At 32.8% G+C, this 20887-nt stretch overlaps 1 protein-coding gene across 8 annotated transcripts in view; it reads right to left on the bottom strand.

The window, feature by feature from the left end:
• Positions 1–204: 204 nt before the first annotated feature.
• EPC1 (enhancer of polycomb 1) overlaps positions 205–20887 on the bottom strand; it is a 112949-nt gene continuing 92266 nt past the window's right edge. For 6 of the 8 annotated variants that reach the window (XM_077152207.1, XM_077152219.1, XM_077152212.1 and 3 more), the window contains 13 exons: positions 18899–19044; positions 18272–18478; positions 17741–17889; positions 16714–16873; positions 13844–14020; positions 13669–13758; positions 13440–13588; positions 11535–11887; positions 4861–4979; positions 4694–4780; positions 3815–3956; positions 3343–3706; positions 205–1604 (listed from right to left, as the gene is read on the bottom strand). In XM_077152207.1, coding sequence (XP_077008322.1) covers positions 1532–1604; positions 3343–3706; positions 3815–3956; positions 4694–4780; positions 4861–4979; positions 11535–11887; positions 13440–13588; positions 13669–13758; positions 13844–14020; positions 16714–16873; positions 17741–17889; positions 18272–18478; positions 18899–19044 — 2216 coding nt within the window. In that variant the 3' untranslated portion in view covers positions 205–1531. Of the gene's footprint in view, positions 1605–3342; positions 3707–3814; positions 3957–4693; positions 4781–4860; positions 4980–5620; positions 5738–11534; positions 11888–13439; positions 13589–13668; positions 13759–13843; positions 14021–16713; positions 16874–17740; positions 17890–18271; positions 18479–18898; positions 19045–20887 lie in introns of those variants that run through there. The other 2 variants (XM_077152196.1, XR_013172318.1) reach the window with 2 other exon arrangements.

Below are 20887 nucleotides of genomic sequence, written 5' to 3'. Positions count from 1 at the left end.
TTTGTTTTTATTCCCTAATGAGATTATAACATTCACAAGGGCAGTGACTTTTGTCACAGCAGTACTGCTTAAACAGCCCCTGGTATTGTAGACTTTTGGGAAATGATTGTTAAAAAAAAAGGAATTTAAAACAGTCACCAATCCCCATTCCAATCCCTGGACCCCCTTTAATGAATGATTTTAATTAAGGACTGAAGAGAAAAGCAAAAAACCACTACACATTAGTTTGTCAACATGTAATGCCCTGGGTTTATTTTGTGAGAATTCGATCACAATTTTTCCAGGTGGGATTAAAAACCTTAAGGATAATGTATGCCATTGGAGTGGGCATTCAGACTTCGGTACTGACAAAGCACTAGTAGTAGTCTGTTAAGTACCATTCTCTTCACAGAAGAGAGGTCAAATATTTCCAAAGGAAGGCACCCGATATTTGTGGTTCTGGCCTTGCAGCCTTCTGGAGAATCTTAAAAGGAAAAAAGCTGGCTGGCTGTTTTTAGAAACTGGAATGATGATACATGTACAGCAATTACTGCATTCTTCTCCCTTATATCCTTTTTGTAAGAACAAGTAAAGAATGAAGTCTTTTAAACAATTCGACAATAAAAAAGTACAATTTTTTTTTGTGCTAAAAAAAGGGCAAGACAACATAAACTCCAGTTGTAAGGACTCCATTTGCATACTTGATTTAACACTTTTTGGTGTGGAAGGAAATGGGACTACTGGGCTGTTTGTAGAGCAGCAACATAACATTAGTGCTTTAAGTACCAGAAACGCCCACAGTTGTGCGGGCAAGTGGGGATGGGAAGATTCAAGAGACTTCATTTTTAGCTTGTTACTTGTCCTAATGATAGTAGACCAGGAAGATCCCCATTTAACAGTACATCCCCCACCCCCCCTTTTTTTAAACTGATGCCTTTTTTTTTTTTTTGTAAAATTCTGTATGTATGTCACCATTTTTTTTTCACATGATACACAGAAAACTCAGGGACCCAGAGGGGAACCAAGTTATGTTATACCATTTACAAAATACCAAGGAGTCCACAGCTACCTAACACATTTACTACAGCACAGGAACCAATGAAGGTACAGTGTACAAAAAACTGTAAACACGGCACAATAAATAGATAAAACAGCAGGTTCCGCACCATGCACATGATGTGATGACACTTCATCTCTATACAATCTCACATCTCACACTCTTTGTTGCAATTTATTTCCCTCCCACCCCCCACCCCCAAGTGCAAAGCATCACAAATGAACATTTCTGTATTCAAGTAACATATATACAAGGGTATTACAAATATGCAGTACTGTACAGATAATTGCTGTATTCTTCATTTACAGGTGTTGATTTTTTCCTATTAACAGTAAGAAAAGAAAATTCGAAGCACGAGAGATGAGCATTGCTGTCAAGTCCCCACAGCTGCCACAGAAACGCATGTGCTGCATTCCATCATCCCTTGCATTCAAATGCTACTGATGCATAGCACCTAATCGAGTTCCCAAGGCTGCAGTTCCAGTCCTGAGGAAACTACGTCACCTCCATTGCTACTGTATTGTCTCCTATGTTGTTCAGTGCTGGCTTTTCTGATTCATGATTTTCCCTGTGGAAATAAAGTTCAACAAATTACTTATCTGCAACATTCAAGTTGAACAAATCAAGACTATCTTCCCAATAAAAAGTTTATTTTTACTAATAGGAAGGTATGCTTCTTTTGGGATGAGCTACCAAGTAAAGGAATATGAACTTTATAGTTTATTATCACGAATACACAATCAGAACTCAGGCTTATATCCACTATAAATCCCATGGCCAGCCAAATTACCAACAAAATTATAGTTGTACCTAAACAATGTAGTTGTTAAAAACACATAAAAAATTCCCAAGTTTTAGTTTTAGTTTCAATTTCCTCCTCTATTAAACCTTTTATAAGAGTTTTAAAAAAGGAACAAATATGACTGAAGTTCATGTCAAGATTTTAAGACAGGGTTCTACTAAATAAGATTGAGTAGGATGGCTACTAAGCTAGTAATGAGAAAACCAGAGTTTAAACTGTTGTTTTATCATCTAGATTACTGACTATCCTTAGAAAAATCAGTTAACTTCTCTTGATCTCAGTTTCTTCATCTTTAACACAAAGGGACGAAAGTAAGTGATCTCTAAAGTTCCATACACTGCCAGTGTTTCATGGTTATACAATTCTATAGCAATGAAAATTATGGTATTATATATTTAAGTCAGAATTATAACTGATGAACTATGATTAGATTCAGAATACTAGTAAGAATGGATTAGTATTGAGTACATATTGGCTATTAAGTTCAGAAGCAGACAGTGATTTACAAGTCTGGTGGTAAAGATAATCTCTTCTAAAACTCTTAAAACTCTGCTTCTCCCTCTGGGCCACTCCTGACTGAGGAAGTCTAAATATCAATCAACCTGGCATTCCAGGTGCTCCAGCCTGGTCACTTCTTGCCATTCCAATTTCCACACTAACCTTCTAAAACCTCTATACAAAGGTTTATTATTTGTACATAAATCTTATATATAAATATATAAGTTTACTTTTATAAACTAGTTACTCGTTAAACGCTGAACACATGCATTTTCCTAACTTTGTATTTTCACTTAGTCATTGTACCTGCTCAAAATGCTCTCTCTTTCTTTTTCTTCTTTGTCTAATCAAATCCTATTACCTTGGACCAAATCTGATCTTATTTTGTAGAATATTACCAGAATACCCCTGGTGTGAAAAGGTACATTCCTTACACTGAGATTTTACCCATCACCTACACAATTAATTTGACAAGCACATAATGCTTTGTGATGGTGCTAGAAAGTTTTTTCAGCTATTATTTGCAGTTAACATTATTTAATTTTTCACACTTTTGTTTTCTAACTAGATGGAAAACTCCTTGTTTTTCTCTTTTTATTTCCCCCATAGTACTTTATAAGAGCAAGTTTTTAATAACTATTAATATTTTAAAACAGAAAAAACTTGTACAAAGATTCTAAACTGTCTACTGAAATTCAAGAAGACAAGTTAAGAATGGAAAAATAATAATTTGATTAAAAGTTCACCTGGCACAAATATTATAAGCCTTTACAGTATATATATGATTAAGAGTAGCTTAGCCTACTAGCCATGGTGAGCTTTATCAATTCTAATTGTCTACATGAGAAGCTGCAGAAGACACTATAACCAAAAGAACCACTCTTCAAGAGAAATCCTGCATTCCAAAGCAGAAAGAAATGAGAGTTTTATAAGCTAATATTATACTAGGAAAGGAATGTCTAAAACATGAATTTTTCATACACTTTAACCTTAAAATAACACTCACCTTGGGACTGAATCTACAGAAGATGAAGATGGAACCTTGGAAACTTGACAGTTTGCTGCGGCAGCCAGCTTTAAGGCAGATGATGGAACAGCACTTAAAGTCCTAGGTATATGTCGTGCATTTAGGGGGGTAATAGAGTTTACAGTGGCAACTGAAGAAGGTACAGTTAATCGAATGTTGTTCCCAATCAGAACCTGAGTTGTTGCAGAATTGGCAGCAGTTACTTGATGACTCAGTGCACTGTGGGAACTTGAAGTCTGTGTTATATTTGAAGGCTGTAACAAAGTTGAACCTGCTGTTGATGGACTTGTATGTACAAGTGCTGTTGGTGTAGTACTACTGAGGTGTAAGCCCTTGTATACTCCTGGAAAGAAAAAGAAAGAATCATCTAAACAATGTGCAACCGAGCTGTTTGTATTAGAGATACACATAATAAATAAAATCAAAACAATTTAAAAGTCCTTATCCTTACCTGAGGCTGGAAGGACGCCATTCACCCCAATTCCAAGCACCACATCATCCTTCATCTTGAATCCCATCAATTGTTCCGATGTCACCAAAGCAGAAGCAGCAAATTGAGCACTAGCAGAATCCAAAGTCTTGGAAACAAAGCCCTATAAAGAAAATAATTAACAAATTTCATGAGTATCATTTAGTCTCAGATTAATATTAAAGCTACACAGGATACCAAAATCAGTTTGTATTTAAAGAAAAGTGATAAGCCACTGAAATCTCTTCACCTCTTTTGATAGTCATATGAATCCTTATAACATATACAAGCCAATTATCAAAATAACCTCCTATAATGTGGAAGCAGCAAATCTCCAACACAAAGTGCTGGACAAGAAATATGCTGAAAACATTCCAGTTAAGTGCAAATACATTAATGAATTAAAAATATATAGATTGCTTTAACCTACTTACATATACATATACACACATACATAACCAAAGTCACTTGTGATAGGAAGTTAACTATCTCTCTACAAATGTAACTAACAGAATAACACATTATAACAGCCTAGAAATTGAGAGTCCCTCTGAAAATTTTAGAATGAATTTTTCCTGCAAGATGCTTAGAGACTCCAGTCTCAGGCTTTGAACTTAAACACATTTATCTAGCTTTAGGTTTAAAGGTGATTTAATAGTGAAAGGCTGTTTTGTTGTGATAATTTTAAAAAATCGCTATAATTAAAATGCCCAAGATAATGAAATGGGTGGGGCTATATATTAAAGAAGTACATTAAAAGGCTAGAGGTCAACTTGAAGATAGGGTCTCCATTTCATTTAACTATGCTTTTTAGTATTACTTTTTAAAATAGGGAGCAGAGGCAACAGCTTCCATACTCACCTGAAATGCTCTTTCTAAACCCTGTATAGAATGGCTATGATGTAGATTCAGGCGAAAGCCACTTTTCTGCTGGTTAGATGCAAGGTTCTATGACAACAGTTGATAATTAGAGATGAACTCTGGTGGGAAACAATGAGGGATAATCATAAGACAGACAAATCCCTCACCTGTGAAGTGTTGGTGGAGGAATTACTATTTGCTTGCTGTTGATGAATTTGTGCAAGCTGCTGTTTCTGCATTAGTGCCAGTTGCTGTTGATGTTGCTGGTACTGTTCGGCTGTAAATGCTGAACAAAACGAAGAAACACTTTATAAAAATGCATAAATATATCACACATTTTAAAGCATTAAAACAAATTTTAACATTAAGAAAAAAACTGCAAAACAAGCATTTGACAATGGTTCATGATCCTGGTTAAAGATCATTACTGAATGAAAATTTTAACATTTTTGCTACCACATTAACTTGGCTTTTATTACAAGAAAAAGTAATAAAATTCCTGAGGACAGGAAAGAGGACTGCTCACTTCCCAAGATTCAACACCATTATTTCTGTAAAGCTGCGACACCGGTAACTAGACAGTGTGGGAAAGTAATACCAGCTTTTTAAATCCACAGATTTGGAATTCAACTTTGTACTTAGCATGAGAATAAATCTGCTAATTACCATTTGGTTTCTACTTTATCCATATTACTGCCCCAATGCTCTCAGATGATCCCTAACAGTTCTGTGTATAAATACTAACTGTTCCACATATTTTCTACTTTTAGTCATTACAAAAATTTCTTGCATATGAAAGATAAGGTTGTTGGTTTATTACCTTTTTTCTTAAAAAAAAAAGAAACCATCCTTTAAGTTTAACAGGAAGAAAAGAGGCTCCAAATGTTAAGGTTAAATTAACTAATTTTCCCCACCCAATTAACCCACCTGGAAAAAATCCAGTCAATAAGAACGGAGTTGTTTATGTTGATTTACTGTACAGAATGATGTCTGAGGAAAGACACTGTGTTATGCTACTTATGTTTGTCTATGGAGAGCTCAGTTCTAAAAAAAACAAACAAAAAAATGTTCATTTATTACCCCCCCAAAAAAGTGTGTGCAGTTTTTAAAAAAGGACCTTTTTCTTTTTTTTTTTTGCCAATTAAAAAAAGGAAAAAAAAAGCACATACAATCACAATACATCTGAACGGCTTCTTTAAGAAGCCTGCAATGTTTGGGTATGAATTATTTTAAAACAAAAACAAAACAAAAAAAGGGTTATCATGCATCCCTGGGTACCAGGAAACCTATAAATCATGCAAATTTCCTCAATCTAAAGTTTAAAGTTGTTTTAATTGCATTTTGATAAATCAGTACTAATATCACTTCATCAAGTTTTATACTTTTCATTTATAATTCATGAAGAATCTTTCTCTACTCCCCAGCATACTGTTTTGTTTAAACATATTTAGGCAGGAAATTCCTCCATATATTTTTGAATGCATCACAATAATCATAATTCAAGAAAGGGTCAGCAGTTATCAGTGTCTACATAAGCTCTTATTTTGAGCTAAACTAAATTCTAGGGCTACAAGGGCAAAAAAGCAATTTCCCACTATAAATCTGTTCAACTGATATGTGTCTCTTAATGATTTTCTTTGCCTACTATCTTATAATTCTCACATCTGAAATTAAAAGGGAAGATTTGTATTGACAATAGGATGATCCCTAAATATTGATATAAAAGAATCTGTCAATATGATCATTTCACATAACAGAAATGGGTCGTATCAAAACATGGAGAGAAAGCTACAAAAATTAATGTTGCCTGAAATAATATTCATAGGATTTTTAAACAACCTGAGAAACAACCATAGAAAACAACCTGAGGGTCTTTAAGTTACTAAATACTGCCAATGATTTTGAGATTTACACTTAAATTTCTTAAGTTTGAGTGAGTTGCCCAAGTTTTGAATTTTCTACTAAGGGATTCTTGGTACATTAAAAAAAAAGACCATTTCTGGAAGGTCAGGTCATTTACATATCTAAAGACCTCATTTATAAAACTACATTTATATGAATTAAAAATTCTTTTATAGAACTCTGCTGTTTGTTTTGTGTGTTTCAATTTAGCATTTAGCAACAATAAACTGGAAATTTATTTTAATAAATTCTCCCAATATTTCTGTACTATTTTTTATCTTAATCCTGGATCTATGAGAAACCTGTGAATTTTCACTTTAAAACAACTGTTGATTTTAGAACTCTAAGTTAGATATCTCTATACTCTGGAGTCTAGATAGGAAACCTTTCAGGACATTCTTGATTAATGCTCTAGAAGAAACTGCACAGTAAAACATAAAAGCTGTAAGTTACGATAACAAAAAAACACAGATCTAGGAGCCAAGAGACCTTGATTTTGAGACCTTGATTTTATAACTTTTCCAGGGAATAAAATTCCAACCCAAGAAGGAGACTGCGTGAATGAGTAGGAAATTTGGACAAAGGTAAGGCAGTAAACTGAGGTAAATATAACATTATTCCAGCCAGAGCAGGGAAGAATACTCATATGAGAGCAATGGTAAAAGATATAGATACAGAGACTAGGGAAGGAAACATGGAAGGACTTCAAGTATTTGAAGGTTGCTATGATGCTGGAGAGCAAGCAAACTTCTTAGTATGCTCTAAGGGAAAACAGGAACCTGTAGGCTTAAACTTGAGGCAGCTTTTGGTTCAATATATGAACAAGCTTTCTAATCAAGCTACCCATCAGCACAATAACCTAATCTAGAAAGCTGTTGAATGTGTCCTTACTAGAAGTGTGTAGGCAGAGGTTAAAAACTACATTTGTTTTGGTAGCTTTTAACTAACAAATTCTTTGGGGGTCGGTATTTGGATGAAATAACTCAAGAATTTCAGTCTACTTCTTATAGAGAATAACCATGGTGCACTAGTACCTGGAAATTAACCTATAGTTCTTGGCACTGTAAGTCACGCTCCTGTACCTTATCAAATGAAATGATCACAGGAGTGGGGGTAAGGAAGGGTGAGAGAAGCTTAGAAAAAAATGATTTGAAAATTCAGCTTGGGAAGATGGATTCATGATGACCAAAATATACACTCTGCAAACAAACAAACAAAAGAAAACAAAACTCAAAACACCTTTTTAAAGACACCCTTGATACAGCTATTTCTTTGAACAGTACTCAGGCAGAACATTATTTTAATACAGTTAAAAAGGTAACTTCAAAGAAATAAATGAAAATGAAACAGCTTTTCAGATAAAGGATGATCCCCTATTTAGTAAGCTTGAATTGATAGTTTTGAGTTTCATGATTCCTTATCAGCAACCCTGAAATCCAATCTGAAAACTGAAGTTCGCTATAACTCATCTGCTGGCAAAACTTAAAGGGACCTGAACTCATCTGGCAGCAAATGACTTGAACACAAGATTATTTGTGTTAAGATTATTTGGCTTAATATATTCCACTTAGTGTGAATATCCCTGCGTGTCACTGTGTAACTGTAGAACTATAAACACATTTTACTCCAAGTGCTACCCCAGACTCTGCTGGGGATGTTATATGAAAAACTCATTTTCTAAAGTAAAAAAATTTTGAATTTTGAAACACAATTGGAAAAGGCATTAAGGTCCTGAAGATTTACAAAAATTCACAATCAAAATATTCAGTGCTCAAATCTGGATTTAATATAGAAATTTTATGTTGCAAATTACTTAAGTAAATTGCGCTAAGTTGAATAAGCTACAGCTAGAACATGTTGTTCTAACTACTTACTATTCACTTACGAAAATAAACCAGACATTTAGTGCAGATATGTGAACTTAGAAAATATGACTTTCATTATTGGTTTAGTTTTACTGGGAAGTAGGAATTCAAATTCTGAACATACAATTTTGGTTTTAAAATTACTTTCCACTGTTTCCAAACAGTTGTGACTTATATACAAGTCCTTTCTAATTATGAAAAAAGGATTTAATTCTGATAGCTGATAACCCCAAATTCAGAAAACAAGTGAATTAATACTTGGTCACTGAACACATCTTCAAAGTTGCTTTAATGAATTAAAAACAAAACAAACAAAAAATACTAAAAAACCCTGTTATTTGGAAACTGTCCAAATCACAGATCAACTACAGATTATTGAAAATACATATTTTATCCTTAAATATTAAAATGTAGATCTAGTGATTCTGAAAACACATACAGTAAGCCTCCCTAATTTCCTCAATACTGTTATCGATACAGGGTCCAGAGGACCAAGCACTCTAACACTCAACCAACTAAGCCACCAATTCACCTACACAACTATGTAGAATGGCCAAGACAAGGAAGAGCAAGCTAAAATGCTTCTGTAGTTGAAACAAAGGCTACAGAAATTGATATGCTAAAAAATCACTTTATAAAAGTGAAGGGGCCCCTCAGATCCTCGTACAGAATTTCCTATTTAAACATAGAGTAACATTTTTCTAGAAAAAGGAGTAACAATCCAGACAGCATCATTATGCTATAGTGTTAAGTATCAATACTATTTATAAAAATGATCAAATAACCAAAAATGACTAAATTATAACCCATATATTTGGCTTAAGCAGCAGGAAGGTACGTTCACTGGACTCATATCTCACGTAACGGTTAAATTCTAAAGTCAGCATATTCACAATTAAAGCTTGAAAACTTCTTAAGTATGCCATGATGGAAACCATCCCTTTAAATAAACCCAACATGGCCAGTAATTCTTTTGGCATCAGACTAGATCAATGTTTCTTTGGTTGAATACAAAATGAAGTCATTTGGTTTGTTATCTGGAAGCCATGCTGTCTGAAAAAAACAACAACTGTATCTTTAAAATTATAATTATATTGAGTGAGATGAGACACTTGAACTATGAATGAAGTGGCAATGCAGGCACTGAAAGAAGGGCAAAAGCTTCACTTCTCCCATTCAGGCTCACTAAGGAGAATACATTCTTTTAGTGGGATAGCATTTAGATTCTGATATAACACTGGAAATGTTAAAATTTTCTTTTGTCCTTTATGGGTTTATTATTTGAATTCACTTTAAATGAACGTATGTACAACATGACTCCACTGGAATATATTTTATAAAGCATAAAGAAATAAACTTTAGATCTATGGAATATTAAAAAATATAAAGGAATAAATAAAATGTTACTAAATGGTAGTCTGTAGGCATTTATTTTCTAAGTACACAGGAAATACAAGCAAAATATAAGGGGAAATTCATTGAAAGCCAAAATTAAAATAGTAAGTGCAACAGCAAAAAAATTTTTTTTTGATAAATGCATTGTTTTAGTTGTATCACAAACATAAGGGAAGGAAATGATTAAAATGAAATAGACATACAAGGTTACCTAAAATACATATGTTTCTTGGTGAAACTTAATAACTGTTCAACATTCACCTTTTTATGTTCTTTGGCAAACATATGACAATTTTCAAACCAAGTATGTTTTACAATAATAATGCTTATTTTAGTACAGCAAAAGAAAAAAAACATAGAAGATGGGGTGGTGCAGTGGTGGCTCAGTGGTAGAATTCTCGCTTGCCATGCCAGAGACATGGGTTTGATTGTCAGAGCCTGCCCACGCAAACAAACAAAATCCTAAAGATGGTTTATACACTTCAACTTCTCAAAGGGGTGGAGAAGTTGGACATTGCATAAACATGCCTATTTTCTATGAGAAGTCCTAAAGATTCTTACACAACTCAAATATCAGGGAAAAAATATTACAAGTTTCTATTTAAAAAATCTCCACACTCAAACATACATGTTAAGTCTTCCTTCGTACTGAGAAGTTCTTCACTTTAGATTTTTAAGACTATAAAAGCAGAGATAAACAGGCTCTTTAATGATACATTTAATGGGTTATAAATAATTTGTTAGGCCTAGATCACGGACCAAACATCTACTGTAAGCAGAACTTTAATTGATTCTAATTTATTTCCGAAATATGATTAATTTTTCTTATGAGTTGACAGACTTCCATTTAAAAGAAACATTTTCTAAATTATGAAATCAGTTTATGCAATCTCTCTGGTGGTCTTTACAATCTTCATATTTATGAGAAAGTTTAAGAATAGCCCTACCAGGTAATCAGGGGGAGTTAATATCTTTATAGTCCTTTCAAAATTTACATTTAAATTATTCTTAAAAAATCTGTAGTAATAGATTTTAACAGTGAGTTTCTATAATTTATATGCTTTAAATAACAGATTTATGCTTTAGAATAGAAACTTATGATTATATGAATATTTTTAGATAGTATTTATTTTACATATATTTGACAATGGAGCCATAATGATAAAGTAGATATTAGTTGAAAAGGTTTCCAAAAATATTAAAATAACCCTTTAACTTAAATATTCTCTGAAAAATTAGTTTTTTCTTATAAATTATTCTGAATTATAGCACTAGCAATATAAGGCTATGCTTATATTATGATTATATATTATGCTTATATTGACTCTTGATCTCTACTTTTAAGCAGACTAGGTAAAAGAGTAGACAAGTGTCCAAACATAAAACAGAAACGATTTAGGGACCTTTTTAAAAATATAACTGATGAATCTTGTGGTTCAGAGTGCATACTAATAAATGTCAGACATTAAAAAGTAATAAACCACCTCCCTATGTGGGCACATTTAAATGAAGACCCAAACATACAAATTCCTATAGCAACAAGATTCAAATAAATATTCAGGTCTAGGTAAGTTTTGAGAGAAAAAGACTTTAAGTTATAAACATAATAGACCACATAATGAAAAAACTGATGAATATGACATTTCTACAGAAATGTACAACATAAAAAATTAACATACCAAAGTGTGCTGAACCACTGCTACTTTTACTTTGCGTAGAGGTACTGCATATCTGGGTCCCAGGTTGTGCTCCTCCTGTTCGATTTATACTCCTATATAATTTTCTACAGGAGAGTTCATCATTGTCACTGTCATGTAGGGATGGTGTCCGAGGCCTAAAATGCCGCCATCTACATGATTTGATATTGACTAGTATCTGACTGAGGTCTTTCGAAAAAGATTTGTCCGAGGTATTTGTTTCTGAGGTATTGGCAAACTGATTGATTGGAGAATGTTGTGGGGAGGAAAGCATTTCCAAATCCAGATGGCGAAACATACTGTCATAGTCTGAATGAGCTCTGTCCAGTAAGACCCTATTAAAAAATAAGGCAGAAGACACAATATTTAAAATAATGCTTAAAGGAATATATAAAAAATATTTTTATTTCTCTCCTTACCCCCCAAAAAACCAGCCCACGCTGAATATTTAAAAGCTATAAAATTTGATTATTTTATTATTTGGCTTTATAGGCCAAATCTCTACTTCTGATAAATGTTCTTCCTTTTGCTTTATAATGATTCTATTAAACTAACAGAGTAATCCACTTTACTCTGTTTATGAGCAAGTACATAGTTCATTTTACTACATCAAGAGTCTTCTAAAAGGTCTATGGGTGCTTTATTAGTGTAAATTACTTGATGATATGACAGTAGTATTCTTTTCAAAATGTTTTTTCAACTACAGATTTTTACTTCCATTACAAAGCACCAAACACACTACTAGAAAACTTTAAAAAATGTTGTCATCATACTTGTTCTTTAAGCAAAAACTTCATTCTATTTGTTTTTCTTTGGGGGGGAGAGGGAGGGAGAAGGGTGAAAAGAAAAGTAGTAAAAACTATGCAATCCTTGGGATATTTTATACCATTAAAATTTCTTATATACAAAATATTTGAGATTCACTACTCTAAAGGATATATTTTTATGTTATTTAATATAACTTTTATCGCTCCCTCTTAAAATATTAATATTAACTAATACTAGCAATAGAATAAACTATAGCCAAAGACAATTTTCACCACTAATGACACCAACATACTGGAAGAAAAAGGGCTAAATAAAACATATTTTAGTGCCAAAATAATTCTAAATTGTTTAGGTGATGAAAATATACAATTAGGAATGAAAGCAATTATGCAATTAGGAATGAAAGAAATGAAAGAAACCTATGTAGAAACTTTAAAAATTTATCATTATTTATACCCTTAGGTTTCTTCCTGAAAGCACCTGATACCACTATTTATTTTGCTTTTTAATTATTTTTTTCCACATTAGACATTAATATCTTTTTCTTCACTCTCATATGTTCTGCAATTCCTTCTCTCCCCTCATACAAAGGCATCTAGAGTATGATGGATTCTATTAGGTTTAAACAAAAACCAATTAGACCCTGATAGAATAGGAAGTCAAGACCAGATCGTGGACAGATCTGGGAGCCTTTTCAATGACAAGTTAAATAACTCAGTATACTAGTTCCACATGACATTTCTTGGCTTATTTAATCCCTTTTCCAATATCTCCTAGAATGCCTGAAACAAGTTTTTGTAGTTTCTTTAACTTAAATACAATTTGTGCAAACATGACATACATCTGTCTTCAGCTGTTGCCTTTCCTTGGAATTCTATCACATGATAATTTATCTGAGGTTTTTAATCTTGGGTAGAAAAGAAGATCCACTAGGGACCCATTCGAGTTATGCATTAAAAGCTATGTTTTTTTGATAGCAAAGCAGCAAAAATATTTCCCACAAGACTAGCACATGGGAGCTAAATGAGCTGTTCAGAAAGAATTTAGGATTTAAATTCTAAATTATATTATCCTAGTATCTAAAATATCCCTACACGAGGAAATACAGGAATACCTTACCTTCCACCACGCCCAACCCGTCTTCGTGCAAATCCAATACACCTTTGGGGTACGGTGAGGGTAGTTAGGCAGTATCTGTATCGCACATCTCCTAATCCTCCATCGTTAGGACTAGTCCAAGGCCAGTTGCCAGTTTGGTCTAAGTGAGGCTTAAAAAAAAATCCAAATTATTTTATTTTGTCAGTTAAAGGTAAAGAGGTATTACTTACAAAGAGAGCTTGAAACTTACAGCATAGTATTGACAGGCTGCTTTCCTACGGAAAGCGAAAGGACCATCAGGATCATTCTCTTCCTCAGCTTCTGAAGAGCCAGACAAAACCTTTAAATAAAGTAAATGATGTGGGTCAAATGTGTAATTTCCTACATTCCCCTCTCTACATTTATAGAGAAATTCTTATGTTTACCTGGGAGAGAGGTTCTTCATCTGAGCTGGGAAAGTCATACTGATTTAAATCTTTAGCATTAAAGACTGGCAGCACAGCAGGACTCGTCTGTTGAGGAGTAGCAGCAGCAGACGATGGTAAGACTTTGGGCTTCTTTTCATATTTACGTTTCGGTCGGATAAGATCAGTTTTATCTTGCTGCAACAAAGCCATGAATTATTTAAATACTAGAAACTGTGTTCAATAAGCCTGTAGTTTTTTTAGGTCTTAAAAAGACGTTCATTGCTATAACTGAAGGCATTCACATTCATAAGATACACAAGACTCTTAAATGTTTGACCACTGTAAAGTCTCAGAGAAAGCATCAATACATTCCTAAACCCAAACATAATCCCATTAACTATTTGTTTCAATAAAAGTAGAAGAAGGGAACACAAGTTCTTCAGCTTATCAAGTCCTGTAACTGCAATCAGTATTTACTTTGGTTTCTCTTTTTCTTAATTTTCTATGAAAATTCTAGGAAGAAAAAAAGGGGTATCTAAGAGATACTGTTTCTTACTCTCAAGAAATAACAAATTATAATGAAAACGATTTTACATAAACATAAAGAAAACTTCAAATAATCGTTAACATAAAAGAAAATAAAACTATAACAGTGAGGCATAATAAAAATAGAGTAGTAAGGATTTGCTAGCTGAACAACAAAGCTTTCTAGAATGATGACTTTGGAGCAGTTTTAGATGATAAAGATATGCAATCATTAAATAGGGGAAACATAAGGATAAAATACAGAGAGCAAGAGGAATTTAGCTGATGGAATACAGAGTATGTTAGAATTATGTAAAGGCAGATAACAGTAAAGGCTAGGAGTGTGAACGTGAGGTGTAGCCAAAAGGTATGAGAGAAAGGAGGCAAAAATATTGGTTGGGAAGAAAATCATGGTGAATTATCACAATTATGTAAACACACTAAATATGTATGTTAAGTTTTAAGTACTTTATGGCTTTTGGCAGGGGGAGTTAATTATTATACTATAGAGTTTATCTCTTAATTTTTTCTGCTGTATTAACAATCCAGATTTGAATCAAACACTGGCTATGGCAATGCACATTATTTAAGAGACATCAATGGTCAGCTTGAACAGTGCTTTATGATTATTCTTTACTATTATTATTTTTTTGTTTATTTCTCCTTTAATCTTTGTTATTTCTCTTCTATTTGCTTTGGGATTAACTTTTTTTTAAATTAATTTTTAAATTATTTTTTTAAAAATACCAAAAACACCAAATGCAAACATTCGTAACTTTTGATCATTCCGTTCTACATATATAATCAGTAATTCACAATATCATCACATGGTTGCATATTCATCATCATGATCATTTCCTGGAACACTTGCATCTATTCAGAAAAAGAAATAAAAAGAAAATAGAAAAAGACTGTTCTTTATGTCTACATAAATTTTGCTTTATGACTACATTATTTTCCTTACAAGTATAATTAAAAATCTTGAACTTATTCAATGATGTTTAGGAATCAATAGTTAAACTACAATAAAAACTATTAAGATAACTTTCAGTTTCACAGCACCTTCAATGATTTTAACTTGGAGAAATTTAAAGCAAAGCACTTTCAAGTGTGAGAGCTCACATGTCTGGCATATATAGAAGAAATTATAGAACAGAACAACTGAAATAGTTTTGTCTTGAAATACAAAGGCTAAAGGATAGCACTGAAGTAGAAGTAGTCTACAAAGTCATGTAGTGTTCAGACAGGGAGATCATGGACTTAAAATACTAAAAGTGAGGAAAACGCCATTACATTTTAAAGGACACTTAGGACTAACTGTGAAACATAAAAATTAGATAAATATAAGGTTTAAATGTGCTTATGGATGATGCAGTTAATGGGTAAATTAAATTATTTTCAAGTATAAGGGTAACTTTCTAGATTGTCAAGGAAAAAAACTGCCGTTCACCCTTCTGAACGTTTTTTTTTTTTTTAACCAAAATGTCCATGTTTCCTTACAAAATGGTCCCTGACACTGCTCTACATGACAGAAAAACCAGGCTAGTGAGATCACTGTTATAACTGGTATGCCAATTTGTATACTTATGTTTAAAGACTAGTGTCACCACAATTAAAAAACATTAAACAATACAGAGGCGATAGAGTTGACAGAGGAATTACCCATCTCCCCAGATAGAATTAGTATAGTGAGTTTTAAGTTTCATGATAAATTTCAGAAAAAAATACATACAATACTTTTTCTCAAGGTACACGGTTTTCAAGAGGGATCTACCTAATTCAGTGCCTTCCTTTATCTCACTCAGTTTCTTTTCACTAATTTTACTTCTCCTCACCAATTTTATACTTCAAAAATTGTGAAGTATTTGATTAAATATTAATCTTTGTCAAACATTTCCATATCTAAACCATGAACTGAACTATTAGGCTATTAATAACTGATTGGCATATAATTATAAACCCCAGTTACAAAATACAAAATATTTAAAAGAGATACCTTAATTTTCATATTCTTTCATCCACTTAAAATACTGACGTGTTCACAAAAGACAGGATACACCCTTATTTTGCCCCACTAGTCCCATATTTTGTTCGAATTATTTCAACCCTTCATAATCCTACAACTAGTAAAATATTCCTTTATTCAGATACAGTAACAAACCCTCCCCTTTACAAGGAATAACATAAAACAAAAACAAAACTTTAATTATGGATTTTTGCTTTTCTTCATAAATGCTACAATCATTCAAGTTTTGAAACATAATTCATGGTAAGGTTTACATGTGTTTTTCTTTTTCACTCTCATTTCAATGATAAAATACCACCCCACAATCAAGTTCTATTAGCACAAAAACTTTAATTACCTTATTAACTTTGAACTCCTTCACATCCATTGCTTCCTGATGTTTAAACTGATTGCTATTAGTAATAGGAATGATAGGGATGGCATAAGTAGGTTTCATTGGCTGTCTTTGTGCCATAACCTCAGACATGATCTCTCCATTGTAGTCACCCAAATTATATCTAAAATTATAAAAAAGAAAGTTAAGGTTAGTTCTGTAAGCACTTATCCTTATGACCATTAACAACTGACTGGGATATGATTATAAACACCAGTTAGACTTAAGGTAAGAGTAAAGTTAAATCTTGGCTATTTACTGAATGTTTATTAAAATTAAAGATGACTTAATTCCTTTTGTTTTTTCCTTCTAATTTGTGGCTGTTATTTGGGAACCATAAATAGATGACTGTGGGGGAGGGGGAAGGCTGGAATTTTAACTTAATAATTTTGGTGAAGTTGAAGTTAAGGCCTAAAATAGTGCTGAGGCTCTCTGTTAATTTAAATGGCCTGCACTTTAAAAGTAATTTTTATGAAAGGAATCACAAGAAATTTAATAATGGTATTCTTTGGGGATCAGGACTAAGAAATAAGGCAGTGAGGTCTGTAGTTTTCATTGTGTACCTTGCTGAATGGTTATTTTAGTGGTAAGATTATGGACCTTTCCTCCCCTACTTCAATACACTGTTCTATTAAAAAAAACAGTATATGTAAAAAGAAAAAATGAGTATCATCAAGTGAATAAAACAAAAACTTTTTAATGGACAAATGTCTTCTCCCTCACAATTCTGTATACAACTGAAATAAGGACAAAATAATAAGATGGAAAATGAAAATAACTGGTATATTTAAATTTTAGTTGGCCCAGTCATCTTTAAAGAAAATAAAGGAATACATGTAAAATTATACAAATGCCATACTACACATTTAATAGTCTCTATTATTATAAGTATGTTTGGAGTAAGGGGTTAATTGCTAAGGAAATAAATTAGTTCAATATACAAAATGTTAATGGCACCATACTTCCTAATGCTATTAAAAACATACTTTACCTCTTCTCCATAATTTCCAGTGTTAAGTGCAATAGCTCCCTTTTACTCTTTTCTCTTCTCTTTATCATCTCTAGAATAGTAACAGCCCGACTTAGATCTCGACGCAACTTAAGCATTTTTTCATAAGAGGCTTCATCATTTTTGCGATTCTGTAAATATGAAGTTGCTTGTTTAATGCCAATAAGCATTTTTAATCAGCGGCATTCTTAACGATAGGTGTTGATATATGAGAATGTATATATTTGAAGGGTTAGATTAGAATTTAAAGGCAGTGAAAGGGAGCATGGATCAGATCATAGAATCAATATTAAATATGATTTTAAAATGATTTGACATTAAAATATATTATTGACAGGTCTGTAATTAATTTTAATATTGATTTATTTAAAATTAGTATTTTTCATTATAACTGCATAGAAAGTCATATTCAAACAAAAATTAAATTACAGCCTTCATATACTAAGACATTAATAACTACAAATAATTTCTCTTACTTTAATGGGAGGAACAGCAATTCCCAAATTCACTTACTTTTCGAGTCTGCATTTTTTCAGTACGTCTTCTAAATGCCACATAAGGATCATTTGTGCTGGAACCATCTCGTTTCTCTTGCTTAACTGATGGGATAAGAGATGGCCCTCGACAGTTTTTTCTCTTTTTAATCCAGTATTCATACACTTCTCTAATTAATTCATCATCTTCTTTTAGCAGTAGTTTGGCTTCCTGCAGACTGACTGGCTGAATGTAAAACCATTATGTCATTTTCATATATTATATGTATAAGGTTTAAAAGCATTTCTAAATTTAAATGCAATAATTAAAATAGTGGCTATAGTAAACTTAAGTGGAGTATCTTATACACCAGTCATTGAGCTATGTCAGTTATTGAGCTAAGTACATTCTATACGATATTTTACTTAATCTTCACTAGGATCTTATGACTAATATCTGTTCTAAAGATGGGGAAATTAAGGCACAGAGAAATTTAAATATATTATTCAAGAATATACAAATTAGTAATGGCAGATATAGGATGTGAATTCATGTTTGTCAACTCCAGGGTCTGCCTGCATAACCTCACCCCCATCATATATACTGTTTCCATATAGACAAATGTATTTATATAATGATATCTATGTATACACAATGGAGTTGTACCTGCTGGCCACTGCCTTTTTCTAGACGGTCAATCATCTCTTCAAACTGCAAAGGACAGATGTCCATTTTCTTTTTCAGTTTATTCACAAATACTTCATCTTCGGAATCCAAATCATAATCAGGCTGTTCAGCATCCAAACTAAAAGCTGACAGAGGGAACCATATGCAAATATTTACTCTGTGAATTTACTGACAAAAACATCTCACAGATGTCTAGATAAAAACAAGACCTATATTTTCTAAAGAAATAAAGACTTCCTGGATTTTGTTTTCAGAACCATTAACAATCTAAGCTTACTAAAAAGTTGTCGACATTTAAAGTTTAAGAAACAGTACCATCTTTCACCATATATATATATATATATATATGATGACATGGTGACAATGGGTGTGATCTCCTACACCCCCATCCACCCAAGCATGAAACAACTTGATATAAAGATTTGTACCATATCTTTTCCTTGTATAATTCCTTCCACTAATTTTTCATCACCGTGAAGTCTAACTCCTTAGAATAGTATGAGACCCTCTTTGAACAAGCCTCTCCAGTCTCATCAGTACTATATGATCTAGCAATACCAAATTTTATTTACTTCATGTAGCATACAATGCCATTACTTCAGGCCTTTATATTAGCTATTTTCTGTCTGCTCATGTGGCAAGTACCTATTTAATCTTTTCAAAACCCAGCCTGGCATCAAATCCTCTGGAATCCTTTCTTGACTACCTTCCTCCCAATAAGGGGTTCCTAACCACTTTTTCCCTCCAAGGAGTTATGAATTCTCTCCACAGGAAAGTGAAACACACACACACATATAAATTATAGACAATTCAAACAGGATTCCTAAAAGTTTGTGGTACCAAGGTTAAAAATACTTGCTCTACTGTGTTCCAGTAGCCATGTTTCTTGAAGATGACTGTATAATGATATAACTTTTACAATGTGACTGTGTGATTGTGAAAACCATGTAGTTTGATGCTCCTTTTATCTAGGGTATGGACAGATGAGTAAAAAATTTGGATTAAAAAATAAACAAATAATAGGGGGAACAAAGGTTAAAATAAATTGAATAGACTGAAATACTTGTAGTCAATGAGAGAGAGGTGGGGTATGGGATGAATGAGATTTTTTTCTTTTTTATTTCTTTTGCTGGAGAGATGCAAATGTAGAAAAATTGATCATGGTAATGAATACACAACTGTGATATTGTGAGCCACTGATTGTACAATCATGTATAGAATGTTTGTATATTAAGAATGTATGTTTGCTTAAGGTTTGACAATAAAATTATTTAAAAAAAAAATTATTGCCTTAGACCACACCTTCTTTTGCATTATTTCCACAAAGACTTTAGAATCTACTTGGTTAAGCATCTGTCTCCTTATCAGAATGTGACTGATCTTCTGGGCACGGGCACTGTGTCTTCTTATTTATCTTTGTACCTCTATTGCACAGATAATAACGATGTTTCATTTTGTATGGAAAGCCCTGACAGCGGCTGCTTATAGTGCTGCATTGAAAAGCATTCCGATGTTGTGTCTACTTAATGGGAAAAAAAAGTCAGAAAAACATGCAGTCATCTATTAGTGATGTCTGTGACAAGTATAAGAGGGGATCATTTGCTTGCCAAATATCCGGCATCCCTGTTTCAAGTTTAACATGCTATCTGGGCCTAAAAGAATTCAATAAATATTTGTATAATTGAATGCATTATTTCACTAATGACTTAAACATGTAGTATTTTATTTTCCATTTTGACTTATATGTTTCTAATGACATTCCCAATTAAGTGAATATTCAGAGTCCTTCATAGGAATCACTAGACGTCAACATCTAATGTACCTATGTCACTTGTAACCAATCATGGCTCCATGATATTTGTTTGTTATTACCATATAAACAGAGTTTTTGGAGATCAAAGAGTATATTAAAACTCTGACCCTTGGATTAAAAAGACTTGTTCTTTTTTTGGTCCCTACCCAAAATAT

Source organism: Tamandua tetradactyla, chromosome 1, assembly GCF_023851605.1.
Source record: "Tamandua tetradactyla isolate mTamTet1 chromosome 1, mTamTet1.pri, whole genome shotgun sequence".
NCBI lineage: Eukaryota > Metazoa > Chordata > Mammalia > Pilosa > Myrmecophagidae > Tamandua > Tamandua tetradactyla.
This window is presented reverse-complemented; position numbering and strand designations above follow the sequence as displayed.